This window comes from Fulmarus glacialis, unplaced genomic scaffold (genome assembly GCF_000690835.1).
Source record: "Fulmarus glacialis isolate BGI_N327 unplaced genomic scaffold, ASM69083v1 scaffold23962, whole genome shotgun sequence".
Taxonomy (NCBI): Eukaryota; Metazoa; Chordata; class Aves; order Procellariiformes; family Procellariidae; genus Fulmarus; species Fulmarus glacialis.
In genome coordinates this window covers 1-16,028 of record NW_009197532.1, presented here as the reverse complement: position 1 = coordinate 16,028, position 16,028 = coordinate 1, and the positions used below count along the sequence as shown (strand labels likewise).

Genomic DNA, 16,028 nt, shown 5'->3' with positions numbered 1-16,028 from the left:
TCCTGCTGCTGATATACCAGGAAATTGTTAAATGGAACACAGCGGGGAAGTGGTTTAAGGATGCTGCTCTCAAGCTGCAAGTTGTGTATGCTTAGATGCTGCCAGTGTACAAAACTATTCTTGAAAGTAAATACAGCCTTATAGTAACTGAAACCTGATTTGTCATCGGGCGCCTCCTCACTCAGCAGTGCAGAGTGAGAGCCCTTGCTGGTCCCGAGTGGTAGTACCTGCCTCAGTTTCCCTCTTTCTTAGCACGCAGGGTTGGTCCTCTTCTGTAGCCTGCCACCACCTTAGAGGTGCCGTTGGAGCAGTTTGACGGAGCTGCGTCCTGAACTCTTCTCTCATAGGATCTCAGTGAAAAAAATGTGAGGATGACTTCAGCCTGGGTCACTTTTCTCCTCTGTTGGCTGTACAGCCCCAGAAAGGGTTGTGTTGCTGGGGAAGCAGTGACCTGTAGCTAGCAGGAACCTCTTTAAATATTTGTCACCAGAAGAGTTGCATTACTGAGCTGTGCCCTTGAATGCCACACAGATTAAACTATTTTGCTTTCAGTAACTTGAAAACTGCCAGTTTCATTTTGAGGAGCTCTGAGTAGAGATGGTGACTTGACCACATAGGCAGGTCAGTGCTGAGGGAGGTCACGATCGAGTCTTGAAGTATCTCGGAAAGTTCTACGGTAAATGTAAATATGCTTTATGGATATCTCATCCAAGAAATTTGGAAAGTACATTAGCATATCAGTCATGTAAGGGATTGGAAGTACAGCTTACCTGTTGTAGTGGTTGGGGTGAATGGCAGTAGCACCAGGAAGCACACATCCAGTAGCTCACGGTATTCCTTCCTATCCGTTGAGCCTGGTTTACCAACCAGTTACCTACACCTGAACACCCCCATACTTACCGCCTTTGCTTTTGTACTGGTTGGAGTGGAGGAGTTAAGTTGAGGGTGTTGCGGTTTTCCCTTTATTTAGCATCTGAGTCTGGTGTGTTCACTCACAATTGACCTCTGCAAATTATTTGACCTTCCTCTTGCCTTGAAGTGGCTGTGCTGTCAGGACTGAAAGATAATTTGGAGTTGCAGTTGCACATTTGGCATTTTTATCAATGCCGGCACAGTCCTGCCAAGGTGTGTATGGGGCTACCTGTGCTATTAGCTTTTCCTGCTGGCAACAGATTGGCTTAAGGATATTAATGTATTTCCCTTTGGATGTTAGGGTTGATAAAGCAGGCAAGTCTTAAAAATGTGTTCTGTATATCCTGTTCACCTCTTGTTCTTTTTGTGTAAGACTATAACATTTTTCTATACGTAATGCTTAAATTTCCCATTGGAGTAAATTTTTTTTTTTTAGTACTTAAATAATTTTTTTAAGTAAAGTTTAAGTGCCAGAATAAACTGGCATAGTGCTGATTTGTCAGAAAAAGCTATAGAAAGCTTGTTAGTAGTAGCATCCTTTAAATGAGAGAACTTTGTTAGGAGTGATAGCAAGGCATATTTCTGCTTCCAGATCTGTGCTATTAAAGCTGTGTGATTATGGGATAATTGAGCTTTTAATGGGGAATGAGTACAACTTGAATCAGAAAAAATGCTGCCATTATGTAATATGTAAGCACATCTAAGTATATTGACTTAGTCTTCAATTTTTTAAGTTGCTGTTCTTATGAATAACTTTGTCCAACTTTCTTTTTTTTGGGGGTGGGGATAGTGCCAGAACAAACAAAGACAAGTGTAAGCCAGCCTCAGCCTGTCACCTCTAACGGCACTTCCACAGTAACCAGCACTAATAATAATGCCAAGCGGGCCACAGCCAACAGTCAGCAGCAGCAGACCTTGCCTCGATACCCTCCTCGTGAAGTACCACCGCGATTTCGACACCAGGAACAGAAACAGCTTCTGAAACGAGGTCAGCAGTTACCAGTTATAGCTGCAAACCTGGGATCTACTCCTAAAGTATTAAACGGCCAGTCAGGAGGCAGCACTGTCACAAATAAGCAGCCAGTGACCAACGGAGAAGTGCCGAACAGCAGCAAAAAACAGCCAGGTGAGGGGGAGGTACCTTGTTTTCCTTTAACTAAAATCGAATAGTTTAATTTTAATTATCAGTGAAATATTTGAGCTAATACTATTTAAACTTTAAATGTAAGCTGTAGCATGATGAGATAATTTTCCTGTGTCGTAGCTTAATATTATAGGATGGTTTCAGCCATCTTTGTGCGAGTTTCATACTGAAGCTTAAGACATCTTAGTTGCTCATTGTTGCCAGTGTATGATAGACATGTCTGTTTCTGGACAGATGTTGAAGCCAATATCTATTAGCCACTATAGCCACTGCTATGTTCTGAAGTTCCAGTCTTTATCCTAATAATTGATCCAAGCATGGTCATGTATGAAGCATCTTTTTTGCATCCAGTTTTGATACACAAATCTCAAAAGGAAGGGTCTTTCAGACAGTTCCCAGAGTGTTCTGAACAGCATCTCAAGACTTTTTTTTTTCTTCTCCCCTTCATATGTAGAGATATAGATAGGGTACAACTTGTTTAGAATATCAGAATTGCATTTTAGTCTTAGGTCAGAGTTTTTCTTTGTTTGTCTACCTGAAGCTAGGTTGTCTAACAAAATGGATCAACTTTTGCCTTTATTACTATTAGTATTTAAGTATAGTTATCCTTTATTATTTTGGCTTGTTACGCATTCTCTTCAAATCACCTTTTAAGAGTAGTAAACTTACCTGTTGCGTGTGCATAATCTGCTGATCAGTGAATGTACTAGCATGCAGTTCAGCAAATTTTTTGGGACAATAAGGGCAGTCTATTTTTGGCTGGAAAAAAGGTAACTTCCTTTGTGGGGATCTAGATTTTTAAAGGGATTTGGTATTAATGCATGCTAACATGTTGGACAAATGCTTTCTTATTTTTATACTTGTATTTATTTTTTGACATGCACATAGCAGTGGTGTGCACTATCCCACAGAAGTTTCTTTTTGAAACTTTACTGAATTCCCAGTGTTTCTCAAAATTGTGTTATACTCTACAAAGGATGTGACTCCTAGCCCCTTCAGTTGCAAAAAAGATTTCTGGAAAATAGCCTTGATATTTCAAGTTTTAGTTAAATTTTGAGCTGTTCTGATTACTCAATCTTGAAGAAGCAGTATTTAAAATGAAAGTAAACAATCAAAACATCGGAAGCAGTTTATCCGTGTGCTCCTTGAGGAATATTTCTGAAATTACTTTCCAGTATTATTTTTGTAACGTACTGGTAGAACTCTTTACCATTCCAAGAACTGATTTTTAAGCAGTTCATTTCTTTTTCACCTGTCTAAGGCTTAAAGTAATCTTTCATATACTTGCTTGTTTCTAAGGTGAAACTTTTTCTCCAGCATATATCCTCTACTGGTCAAATTGTGTGGTAGCAAGTAGTGATTTAAATAAAAATTCGCATGTAAACTAATCTAAGAAGTATTAGTCTTTATACAACCTATTAAACCTCCTAATTGTATCCAGAGAGTTTTTTGAATATACTGTCCTTCATTTCACTTTTTGTGAATGCCAGCCCAATATTTAATTAGTTGGGTTCCCATTTGTGCATTGCGTTCTTCCCAGTTTTGCTCAATTTTGCTTGATTTTGTGCTGGTGTGGCTGGACAGCCTTTAGGCTGGGAGATGTCAACGGGTCCCTGTGCGGTGCTGCCACAACGCTATACTGAGTGTCTGAGGCAACTGCTTTACTGGGAGTCGTTCTGTGGTTGGAATAATATGTTAATTATTAGAATAATATGTCTAGATGTCCAGCTGGTAACTAAAAGGTTCTGAGAGCCTTTAGGGGAGAGAAAGGTTGGCCAAATCACTTTCCCATCTTAAGAAAATGTTTGCATTGTCTGTAGCATCCTGTCAGTCACTGTACTGTCAGGTCTTTGTTAACTCTGTGCTGTGCTCAGGGCGTTCCGGTGTGTGCAAAGTAGACTGGTCAGAACTGACAGGTGGGGTTGGGAGGCCAGGATCTCGTTTCTTGGTACCGTGTATCTGCATGCTTCAAAGATCTCTTTCCTCTAGTATAACCAGGGATAATGTCTGGTTTGGATGTTTTGTCATGTTCTTTGAGAAACATAGGTAGGATGATAATGTAAAGGAAAATAATTTTTCAGTGCTGGATTTTTGTAATGATTTCAAAATCTTGCCTGTGAGGTAATGTGGAGGTGGCCGTAGTCCAGCAGCACGCAAGAGTGACTTAATGTCTTTTGACAACTTTGTATCTGAAAGGAAATATTACTGTCATTTGCTTGTCTCAGTCTTACTCGCTCACTCTTCCTAGTTCCTCCTTTAGCCTCCAACAGCAAGGTCTAGGTACTCTCCTTGTTATCTCTGAAATTAAAAATCTCATGAAAGTTGACATACCTGTAGATCCCTTCCTATTGAAAGAATATCGATGTACAGGCCATTTGGGTTAACAAATTTTGTACCTTACTGGAATATCTTTGAAGATTGTGAAATTCTTGACTTTTTTTTTAAGCATTATTTAATGGATATTGGGATTGATCTGTATTTTAGCGCTAAAAGAAAAACTATAACTTCAAATGTTGAAGCCAAAATTGCTGGAATCGGTAATGGCTCCAGTTTTTTGTCTGTCATTCCCTGACAGACCCCAGGGTAGGCTCTCTCCCCAGTTCCAGCTGGTTATAACTGTTTGGTAGGTGCTTTGTAAAAGCCAGGCAACACAAGTACTGCTAAGTTGAAAGTCTTCCTTTAATTGTCCTGGCCACAGTAAGTTTTTAAGTCTTTGGTATTGGAGAATTTTTTAATTCTATCAATGGCAAAAAAAAAAAATCTGTTGTGTTTTGCATGGACAATCATCTCTTTTGAAAATTAACCTGCTTTGTTTAGAAGTAAAGCTTAAGGGATAGTCCTGTGGGTTGGGGTTTTTTTCTGCTGTTTTTAGGACATTTGGCATATCTTTTTAATAAAGACATGTTAAGTGAAGCTCATGCCATGTAGTACCTCTGAAACAGATACAGGCTTGTACCAAGATGGTTATTTTAAGAAATCTACATAAGTAGCTCTTTATCAGAACATTTTCATACCCAATTCAGTTGTTTGCTTTACTGAAATTTTCCCCCATGTGTAAATTTCACATGAAAGGAAGGTCTTGAATGCTGCCTTGGTATGTTTGTTTGCCTCTATGCTTTGTAACACATCAGAATAGTGGTTATTCCACAATGAAGTGATTTATATAGTGAACTAAAATATTTGCCAGCAGTAATTGCTTACAACTGTGGGACAGAACAAAACAGGAGAGCACCATGAGGCTCCTGGCGTTAATCCAGTTACTTGGATGCCTCCTTTGATGCGAGTGGGTCTCGCTTTATCCTTGTGCATCTTGCAGCGGAGCTGCAGAATTATGTTACAGCCAGAGCCTTCGGAAACAAAAGATTCTCCCTGTAACTTGAGGGTTTTTTCTCGGTTATTGTAGGAGTCAGGGAAGAAGTGAGCAGTTGGGATTTGCAGTTAGTAGTGATGGAGGTTGACTTAATTTAGGAAAAGTTGCCTTAACAGTTATGATCTCCAACTGTAAAAATTGGTGAATTTGAAACATTTGATTTCGTACACTGCCTATAGGACACTTAGGAGGAAGGAGCTATGAAAGAGTGGTAAATGAAAGTTTGTTATGCACACGCTTAGGTTAAATCAGAGTTGGACTGTACTTAATTATTTCTGTTTGCTAAATCAGGTAGCAAAAGAATGACTTTCAGGTGGAGAAGGCATGCAATTCAAGAAGCGATACGAACTTGCTTAAGTTTCAGGGCTGACCTCTGAAATTCTAAGTTAGTACAGTCAAAAATTAAGTGGTTTTGGTTTCGATGACTATAAATTCTTCCTCTTTTTTATATAAATCAAACTTTTAAAATTAAGGACATGTTAAATTGGTTAATTAAATGTCAGATGTGTAATAACTAACTAGTAGTGGAAATATTTAGTAAAAGCAGCAAAATTGCTACTAATTAAATCTAAATGCTACATGTAGAAAGCTGGATTTGCTATCAGTGTATCTCTTCCCTGCGGTGTGGTCAGCGCTGTGGGTGAGGCAATTCAGAACTTGCTTGTCGCACAGTCAGTAAGATTGAGAGATGGCTCTTAAGAGAAACCTTTCCTGAAAAAGGGGTGCTAATAAATGGTTTTAAAGTAATGAGTGGTTCGGGGACTGTTCTCAAAGGGCTAGTTTACTTAAGTAACACTTCTGTAATTTTCTTGCTTTTTTTTTTTTTGTAGGCATGCCTCCCATTCGGGACTTGGTGAGCCACTCCCCTAACCAGTCAGGTTAGCTATTTAAATCTCACCTTTTTTTGCACTATGTGTGTTTGTAGTAGTTACGTGTTTCACACAATTCTGTCTGATTTTTTTTTTTTTTTAATTTTTTATTCTTTGGCTTATGCTTTTCAATAGCATGTGCTGTGTGAATGACTGACTTAAGTATACTTTCTCTGTGCCATTACATACTACATTTGGTTAAACATTTTTAATTTTCTAAAATAACATCAGAATTCATACCAAAACAGATGTTTCAACTATGTGGCACCTTAGCTTTAAAATACTAAGTGTTGTCTTTTTACCTTTATGCTTACATATTAAATTGCCTCTTCGTGGTATTAAATTGAATAATCTGTGCAAGCCTGTGCTTTATATCGGAGACATTTCACAGCACTGTGGAGGAAGTCACATCTGGGGGCCTTTCTATTTTGAATGCTGAGTTTATGTTGGGGTAGCGTATATGTGGAGGCCTACAGCTGCGTGTGTACTGGATATGATTGTGAAGAACACTTGCTGTTTATTTTTAAGTAATATTTTGGAGCGAATGTGCTGTGTGAGGACTTGGGGACGTGCCATATGAAATGCTCTGGAGTAACGCAGGTAGTGCTGTAGGATGGTTTGTACTGGCTCTCTTTCTGGCTGTGCCATGTACCCGTCGGGCTGCTGTGGGCACAGTGCTTAGGAGAACGTTTCCTGTTTGTATCTCTTCTGTTTACCTTGAAGACTGCTCTGAAAGGGGTGATGTTAATCCTCATCTCCTCTTCCTTCCCCTCTCTTCCCGTGTGTTGAATTTGGCCACTTAACGAGACAGCTTCTTCATGCGATGGAAAGCTAACCTGAGGGTTCATCTCTTTCCCGTGGCTCAGCTGTCCTGACTCACCGCAGTGCTGCAGCGGTGTTGGGTCCAGCACAAGTCAGGGCCGGAGCCCCTGCTGGGAGGGAGGAGAGGGAGTGTGCAGGACGGTCCCTTTTAGGAGAGCCACCAGTTGTGCTGGGTGGGTTAGGGTTAGGTGCAGAGGGACCCTGTACCCTTGTCCTGGCAGCTTTCCTGTCCTGCATTAACAGTTAGGAAACTATTGCGGAGGCAAACAGCTACATCTACTAATTCTTGGGTTGGCGTACTTTAAGAAGACACAAACAGACTTCAAGACCTTTTTCTCTACCACAGAGAAACAGATATGTGATGTTAACAAACAGGTTTTATTTTTCTGGTTTTGTAATTTTTAATAAAAGTGCTTTCTAGCTTGTTTACTAAAATGCATTTTTTTCATAAGGACCGAAGGTACAGTGATTGGGAAGGTATAGTATTGACAGTCTGTGGGTACCAGTATGTACTGGAACTGGAAAAGGAGACAGAGGGAGCAAGATTCAGATATTTCGTAATTTACACTTCTCAATCCTACTGTTTAGTTTAGATGATATGATGGTACCTTAAAACAAACTACTTTAGAAAATACATAGAGTTTCCCGCAAACATTTCTTGCAGGGGTAACTCATAGCTAGAAAGCATTATATTATTAAATTACAAATTATTGAAAAAATCTTAGCAGTCTACTGAAGTTTAAGAAACTCAGGTTTGTGTAAATATTTTTTTGTCCAGGATTTAAGCAGCAAAAGTTCAATTGCAGCTTCTAAATAGTTGTGGGGAGAAAACCCAAATTGTGCACCAAATGTAGTATGTTGTCAGCTGTAACTTTTTGATTTTGAGGGTGTTTTTGTGGTATCTGCCAGATACGAAAAATTTGAGATAATACCTTGCTTATTCAGTATTTGTATACTTAATCTCAGAAGTTTGTGGGTTGTGGAGATTCAGATGGGAATATTCCAGAACAGTGGCTCATACTAGAAATCACTAATGCACATTTATGTCCAGAAAAAGACTGTTAATCAAGGTAGTTTTGTAAGTATTGGGATAAAGTTCTGGATGACTGGAAATGAATCATTATATGCTGTTTGTGTATTGGCTCGTTACAAACTGTGTATCACAGTTGTAAATTATTGTAACAGAATTTTAACAAATACAAGTTTTCTTTTTATGTATTCTATTGTTGTGCAAATTAGAGTTTGTTTACCATTTCACTCTGGCTTGTAGTCATAACCTGTATCTCTTTCTCCACTCTGAATTCAGGCTGTTTGCCATCTGTACACTTTCGTGTTGTTTTTAAAATTGATCCTGTTACTGGGATGATGTTTATGTAATCAAGATTTTGTTTTGTTAGGGCAGCTTTTGGTGCTGTTGATTCTCTTGTTCTTGAGAGTGCAGACAACTCTTAACTTTGATTAGTCTTTTAATATAGATTAAATGTCTTTTTTTAAAATATCAGTGTGAGATTTGAAATCTTGGGGTTTGTTGGACAATTGCTCGGATACTACAGTGGTTTTTCCACTAACCGCATTAATAAGCGGTTCTGGGTTATGTTCAGCTGAACGAATGTCTTCCAGTTCTCCCAAGGATGCTGTGCAGTTCTCTTCTTAAAGACTGTGGAGCTGCCAGGCACTTCTAACTATTACGCTCTATTTCTACCTGCCACAGGTCTTTTTCCACTACTCCCTGTTCCAAATTGCTGTGCCAGCATCCTTGTTTCTCATGTTGTAATTCCTATGTGAAGCTTATCCGATTGCTTCGATGCTCTCAAGCTTCCACATCCTGGTTGCTGGAGGAGCAGTGGGTGATCCCGGCTCTGTGCTGCTCCAAGCCACATACTCTTGGAGGCAGGGTCTTTTGGCTAGATTCTTTTTCACTGTAGGATGAATAATGTTGATATTGATTAAAAATTAGTTAAAAATAGACCAAAACTTGTTGCACATCGGTGTAATACTCAGTAAACTGCCCATAGTAACTTAAATGTAAGGTTTTTTTATAATTTGTTCCTTCCTGTTTCCTTATAGATCATCAAGATCATAAATTCAAATAATGTAGTATTTAAAATTTGTTACTCTGATTTAAAAATGTGGGATTTTCTGCTTCTCATGGTGTTCTCAAATTCCTTTTGAGAGATGCAAGCACTGAAACAAGGTCTCTTAAAATTACATCAGCTGTGCTTCTCTTCAGATTGGTCAATCATGCTTACACACGATAAACCACATCAACCCTTTTTGTGGTTGAGTTGGAGCACTAAGAACAGGCTCCCGCCGAATGATCCCTGCATTTAAGAGCTGAGCTCTTGCCAGAAGTTGTGTCTTGTATACGTTTTAATCTCTAAGTAGGTGGCAATTTTGACTAACGTTTTTAATAGAGTAGTTGCAACTCAGTTACTTGTTACTGAGCTGTGGTCAGGGATTGGGGGGCATCAGAGTTTGGTGCTTGGGTGCTGGTGCAGAATTGGCGTTCCTTGTAGCAGAAGGGAGAAGCTGGTGAGACTGGCAGCTTCAGATTTCACAATTAACATGTATTTCTTGGAAACACAAGAGGCTGATAAATTACTGTGACATTTTTAAAGTAGCCAGTCCCTAAATGTTCTTGAAATAGCTTTTGAGAAAAATAAGGATTTATAATTGTAGCATTTTGTTACTATTAGCCCTGTCTGTTAACATGAACAGGTACAATTTCATGAAGGTATTCAGGCAAAGCAGCTGTACCTTTTTCTAGTCAGATGTAAGGCATGTGCTGTAAAAATCCATTAAGATTGAGCAGGAGCTATAAAACCTTTTTTCTCTTATCTTTAGGTACATACATTTTGAATATTCTAAGTAAAGGCAAAAAAGGGAACACTATTAAGAAAAGTGGACAGTTTCTTTTTTTAAAAAACAATGTTTTAACGGGCAGAGAAGCATAGTTTGCGTATACAGCAATTGAGCATACACTAGTATGTTTTTTGGGTTTGGTTTTTGTTGTTTTTTTTTTTTTAGTTCAGGCAAATACTAAGTAAAAAACTTCACTGACATTATGCACTTGTGTTCTGTTGCCAACTTCATTACTATTTTTCACACGCTTCACACTTTCATGGTTTCATCTTCTGGTGCACTGGTCTGACTATGTTTTGATTTAACAGTTCTGGGGGGCGGGGGGGAGGAGGGGGGTATCTCTGCAGTAAAGCTTTAGACATATGAGATTAAAATTGATATAACGATATCACTTATTTTATAGCAAATACTCCATGGTGCGTGTATTTAACCATGAAAAGTCTCTAAGTTAATTAGGATGTATGTTTTCTTGATTCCCAGACATGATCAGCTTTTTTATTGAAAAAGAAACAGTAGTTCTTATATAAATGAAAATGAGAAGTATGAGTTCAGCTACTATGTTTAATCTGTACTTCTGCAGCGGCAGAACTTTAGATTGGTCTTGGGGTTTTTGTGTCCGATTGTTGTATAAAAGAAAGTATCTTAAATAACTTGTACTTAAGAAATCTTACAGAATGTCTTTTAATGGCAGTGGGAGGGTGTGTGTTTCTCTGGCTATTGTCACATAGCAATTGATTCTACTAGGTCAGTTTAATATCCTGTTTAGATTTCTGCCTTTCAGAATGTGTTTGATTTTATATAGTATTTGAGTTTTTAATACATTTATGTTCTTACAAAATACTTTGTATATGGTGACATAGAGTATTTTTTTTAAAAAGCTATTTCTCTGCTTTTTGTGAGAGTGCAACTTTGCATGCTGGTGAGAAGTGTTCTAGGTTATGCGTGTGGCAGTGTTCTGAACAACTGTACTCGAAAGCTTTCTCTGTCATCTTCACTGACTGTAGTGTTAAGGAAAATCCTTGGCTTAGTATCTTTATACGTTATTTTTTTCCCCTCTTCTGTTTAATGAAGCAGTAATACTAAATTTATAATAATGCTCTTGGACTTTCCTTCTCCTCTTTAGATCTGAACCACAGTGGTCTAGGATCCCACTATGAAAATTCTCACTGGGGACCAGTCTCTTCAAATAGTGACTCCAGCACAAACTGGGATAAAGTTATTGTAGACGGCTCTGACAAAGAAGCATGGCCATCAATCACTGGCAGTGACCCAGAGTTGACATCAGAATGTATGGACACTGACTCTGCCTCTAGCTCTGGGTCAGAGAGAAACCTTGTTATAATGGCTTCAGGGAGCACAGGTGGTGAAAATGATGGCATTCGAAATGGCATTGGACATGGTTCTCAAAATAAGTTTGTGGTTGGTAGCAACAGCAATAATGTGGGCAATGGAAGTATTAATGGGCCGTGGGGTTTATCCCATGGAACCATAATAAGCACATGTCAAGTTTCTGTGGATGCTCCTGACAGCAAATCTGAAAGTAGCAACAATAGAATGAATGCTTGGGGCACCATAAACTCTTCATCAAATGGAGGGTTAAATCCAAGCACTTTGAATTCAAATGGCAACCATGGTGCCTGGCCTGTATTGGAGAACAATGGACATGCCCTGAAAGGGTCTGTAGGGAGTGGTAATCCTGGCACAAATATTCAGTGCAGTACCATAGGTCAGATATCTAATAGTCAGAGTATTAACTCTAAAGTGGGTGGTTCAGCCCATGGTTCCTGGGGAAGCCTTCAGGAAAATTGTGATTCTGAAGTAAATGGTACAAGGAAGATTTCATTCAGTGGGCAACCTCAAAACCTTAACACTGAAATGAATGGACCAAATAACACTACTAACTTTATGACCTCTAGTTTACCAAACTCTGCTGGTTCAGTGCAGATTAACGAACTGCCTAATAATACAGGGCATGGGGCCTGGCGTGTGAGCACAATGAATCATTCTCAGATTCAGGCCTCTCCAGTTACAAATGGCACTTCCATTTCTCATCTTAGCAATGGTGAGACGAAAAATGGTGGATCTTACGGTACTACATGGGGTGCCTATGGTTCTAATTACTCTGGAGACAAATGTTCAGGCGCAAACAGCCAAGCTAATGGTGACACTGTGAATGCAACTCTAATGCAGCCAGGCATTAGCGGGCCTGGCAGCACTAACTTTCAAATCAATGGGAATAAAGGAGGAGGGGTATGGGAGGCAGGGACAGTCAACTCCCAGAATATGCCATGGGGAAGTGGAAATGGTGCAAGTGCTGGCGGGAGTAGAAGAGGATGGGGCAACCCTGCACAAAACACTGGCACTAACATTTCAAATGGGGAATGGAGTAAACTGCCTAGTAATCAGCATTCCAATGAAAGTGTGAATGGAAACAGCAGGAAGTTCACAAATGGATGGAAATCTACTGAGGAGGATGACCTTAACAGCCAGAGTTCTGCTGCTTCTCAGATAACTGAGCAGAACAGCGCATGGGCCAAAACAGGTACGGGGGACAGTGAAGGTAGTTCGGAGAGCACTGGATGTCATGAAGACAGAGTAACTACAGAAGGACAGAATCGAGAGAGAAGGAAGGTTGACCAGCACGCATTACTCCAAAGTATAGTGAACAGAACTGACTTAGATCCACGTGTCCTTTCCAACTCTGGTTGGGGACAGACTCCAATCAAACAGAACACTGCCTGGGATACCGAAACATCACCGAGGGGTGAAAGAAAAACTGACAATGGGACAGAGGCCTGGGGAGGCTCTGTGACACAGACTTCCAGCTCAGGGGGATGTGTGGATAGACCTAGCCCTAATAATAATGATACCTCATCTGTATCAGGGTGGGGAGATCCAAAGTCTGCTACAAGGTGGGGAGACTCCAAAGGGTCAAACAGCCAAGGGGGGTGGGAAGAAGATTCTGCTGCTACAGTAGTGGTCAAGAGCAATCAATCTTGGGGAAGTGGCAAAGAGGAAAAGTCATCTTGGAATGACGCACAGAAGATCAAACAGGGATGGGTAGATGGACAAAAGGCCAGCCAGGGTTGGGCAGTTTCTGCCGGTGACAGCTGGGGGGAAAATTCAAGAAGTAACCATTGGGGTGAGGCTAAGAAATCCAGTTCAGGAGGTAGCGACAGTGACAGATCAGTATCTGGTTGGAATGAGCCAGGTAAATCAAATTCTGTTACTTGGGGAGGTAATAATACAAACCCAAATAATTCTTCGGGATGGGATGAGCCTGCAAAGTCTAATCAGAACCAGGGCTGGGGAGACCCTCCTAAATCCAATCAGCCTCAAGGTTGGGGGGATTCATCAAAGCCAATCAACTCTCCAGAATGGAACAAACAAGATGTTGGCTCTTGGGGAGCACCATCTGCCACAAACAAACCCCCAGGGTCAGGCTGGCTGGGTGGACCAATGCCGGCACCAGCAAAGGAGGAAGAACCCACTGGCTGGGAGGAGCCATCACCTGAATCAATACGCCGCAAAATGGAAATTGATGATGGAACTTCTGCTTGGGGTGATCCAAGCAAATACAACTACAAAAATGTGAATATGTGGAATAAAAATGTCCCAAACAGTAGCAGCAGTTCAGACCAGCAAGCACAGGTACATCAGCAGCTACTGTCTTCAAGTGCCATGTCTAGCAAGGAGAGCAGTTCGGGTTCTGGTAAGACTTGGTTTTACGCAAATTTGTGTTTTCTGTTAATTGTAAAACAATTCTTTTGTTCTTGCTTCATATAACAATATTTTAGTTTCAAAGTGGAAAGGGAAAGGTGCCAATGACGTACCGTTTTTATTTATAAAAAAGAAGTAACAGCAATGCTCATAGATGTTTGATATATTTATACAGATTGGAAGATCTACTTTTAATAGCTTGAGTAAGAAAGACTAGGCAGCTCTGCTTGAATTCTGGGGTGTGGGAACACAGAGAAAATACTTAAAATAATATCTGAGGAACAAAAGTAATTTTCTTCATTTGATTCTAAAACAGTTAAAACTTAATGTTGCCAAAGAGCCCCCCCAAAAAAAGCATTGAGCTGCTACAGGACAGAATGAAGGGTGATGGTTTTATATGGACTCAAGATCAGACTTTCTGATCTTGTCGTTTTGGGAGCAGTGAATGATGCTTGCAGATGAGCTTGCGTGGAGTATGAAGTATTTTGTGCTCTGTCTCTTTTTCAGCTGCGAAGAGGAGTAGCTTAAATATAATGAGCTCGTAGGAACTTAATATCTTAGAAATTTCTATTATCAAAATGTAATTCTCACATATGAAATTTGTACTTTTGTGATTTTTATTTTTTTTTAATGGAACAGTTTACAGTTTTGTAGTAATTACCTTCATACAAAATGTAAATGTGTACTAATACGCTTCTTAATGTATGTTATGGATCTAGAAAAGACAAAACACTTGAGTCTTTTTAGATAGCTTTTTAAGTCCTGTTTAAAAGCGTGCCAATAACTCATACTGCTTTAAAAAGGTTGGGGAGAGCCTTCTACTCCAGCCACTACTGTAGATAATGGAACTTCAGCGTGGGGTAAACCCATGGATACTGGTACTAGCTGGGGAGAACCCATCAGCGATGCAGCAGGCACCTCTGGCTGGGGAAACGCTTCTCTTGGTCAACAGGCTTCAAATAAACCTGGTGAGTGCTTTCTGCATCATCGTTGAATAAAGGTATTTGAGGACAGTGAAATACCTCTATAGAAGCTTTACATTTTTGAGGGCTTTTTTATCTCGAAGTGAACATCAAGCTAACTTCTGTGTTAAGGGCCGTCAGTTGCTACTGAAATGTTAATGTGCTGGATTTTTTTCACAACCAGGGCCTAAATCTATGCAAGATAGTTGGTGTGGAGATGATATGCCATTGACAGGCAGTCGTCAGACCAGCTGGGAGGAAGAGGAGGATGTAGAGATTGGAATGTGGAACAGCAGTTCTTCACAAGAAGCTAACCCATCTTTAAATTGGCCACCATATATGAAAAAAATGCCCACAAAGGTAATGAGGAGGTTGAGTCAAAGTTTTTGCACTGTTGTCATTTCTAAAAGCCAAGTCAGAACAGATTGCTGCACTGAGTGAGGTACCGTTAAGCTTTAATCTTCATTCATAACGTTTTATGATGTAATTTAAGCAGTAGGTGGTAAACATCATCTGAGTATCACAGGAATCCCTTTCTGTTTTTAAGGGAATAATGAAAGGTGGAAATAAGCAAGATGAAACATGGATCAATCCATTCATTAAGCAATTCACAAATCTCAGTTTTTCAGTAAGTATTTACCTTTACTTGGCTTTACTGCCTTCTTAGAGTGCTAGTTATAATGCACGAAGATTAAATTGCTTAATTGCCTTGTGTTCATTTTCATAGTATTTTTCTTTTTACTTCTGTTTGTCTCTTCTCTGTCACCCATCCCTTTTCTTTGCATCCTCATTACAAAAAGACCTATTTATTGATAAAAAGTATTTTTGTAAACATCACCCAGGTATTCATCCAGTAGTCTGTTGTTTTACTTAATGTTACATAGGTGTTTTGGTGAAGATACCTGTTTTCAATTGGGTAACAACTAAAGGGAGAAGATGCTTTAAAATAGCATCTGATTTGTCTTGATTTTTTTTTTTCTTGCAGGTTTGAATTGAAATCGTGTATGTGAATCTCTTTGTTTTAGCTTTTAAAAATATTATTATTAAATAATTATGATTCATTTTATTACTTCAGAGAGAATCACCAGAAGAAACCATACAGAGCAATAAGATGGACATGTCTGGAGGTAAGAATAGAAGAACCTAGCTGGCTTTTACTGCTTTCCTTTCCAGTCTCTCTTTTTGTTTATATCCTTCTGTAAATTACCTTTTAAAAACTATATATAATAAATATAGTTAAATATATGTTTCCCTAAAGAAAAGGGATACTCTTGTAGAGAAAAAAATGTGTGAATGTGAGTCATGCTGCATTGAATCACCTGGTTGCTATAGTAATATTATCCATAAATCAAGCTAAGCTTATATAT

At 39.4% G+C, this 16,028-nt stretch overlaps 1 protein-coding gene across 1 annotated transcript in view; it reads left to right on the top strand.

Moving 5' to 3' along the window:
- Positions 1-15,788, top strand: part of LOC104072963 (trinucleotide repeat-containing gene 6A protein-like) — a gene marked incomplete at its 3' end in the record, with an annotated part of 22,374 nt that extends 6,586 nt beyond the window's left edge. Inside the window, exons 2-8 of the mRNA XM_009572584.1 lie at positions 1,703-2,038; positions 6,257-6,304; positions 11,103-13,691; positions 14,503-14,667; positions 14,846-15,021; positions 15,209-15,289; positions 15,737-15,788. Of these exons, the coding sequence (XP_009570879.1) occupies positions 6,259-6,304; positions 11,103-13,691; positions 14,503-14,667; positions 14,846-15,021; positions 15,209-15,289; positions 15,737-15,788 (3,109 nt within the window). The remainder of the gene's footprint in view (positions 1-1,702; positions 2,039-6,256; positions 6,305-11,102; positions 13,692-14,502; positions 14,668-14,845; positions 15,022-15,208; positions 15,290-15,736) is intronic.
- Positions 15,789-16,028: the final 240 nt, after the last annotated feature.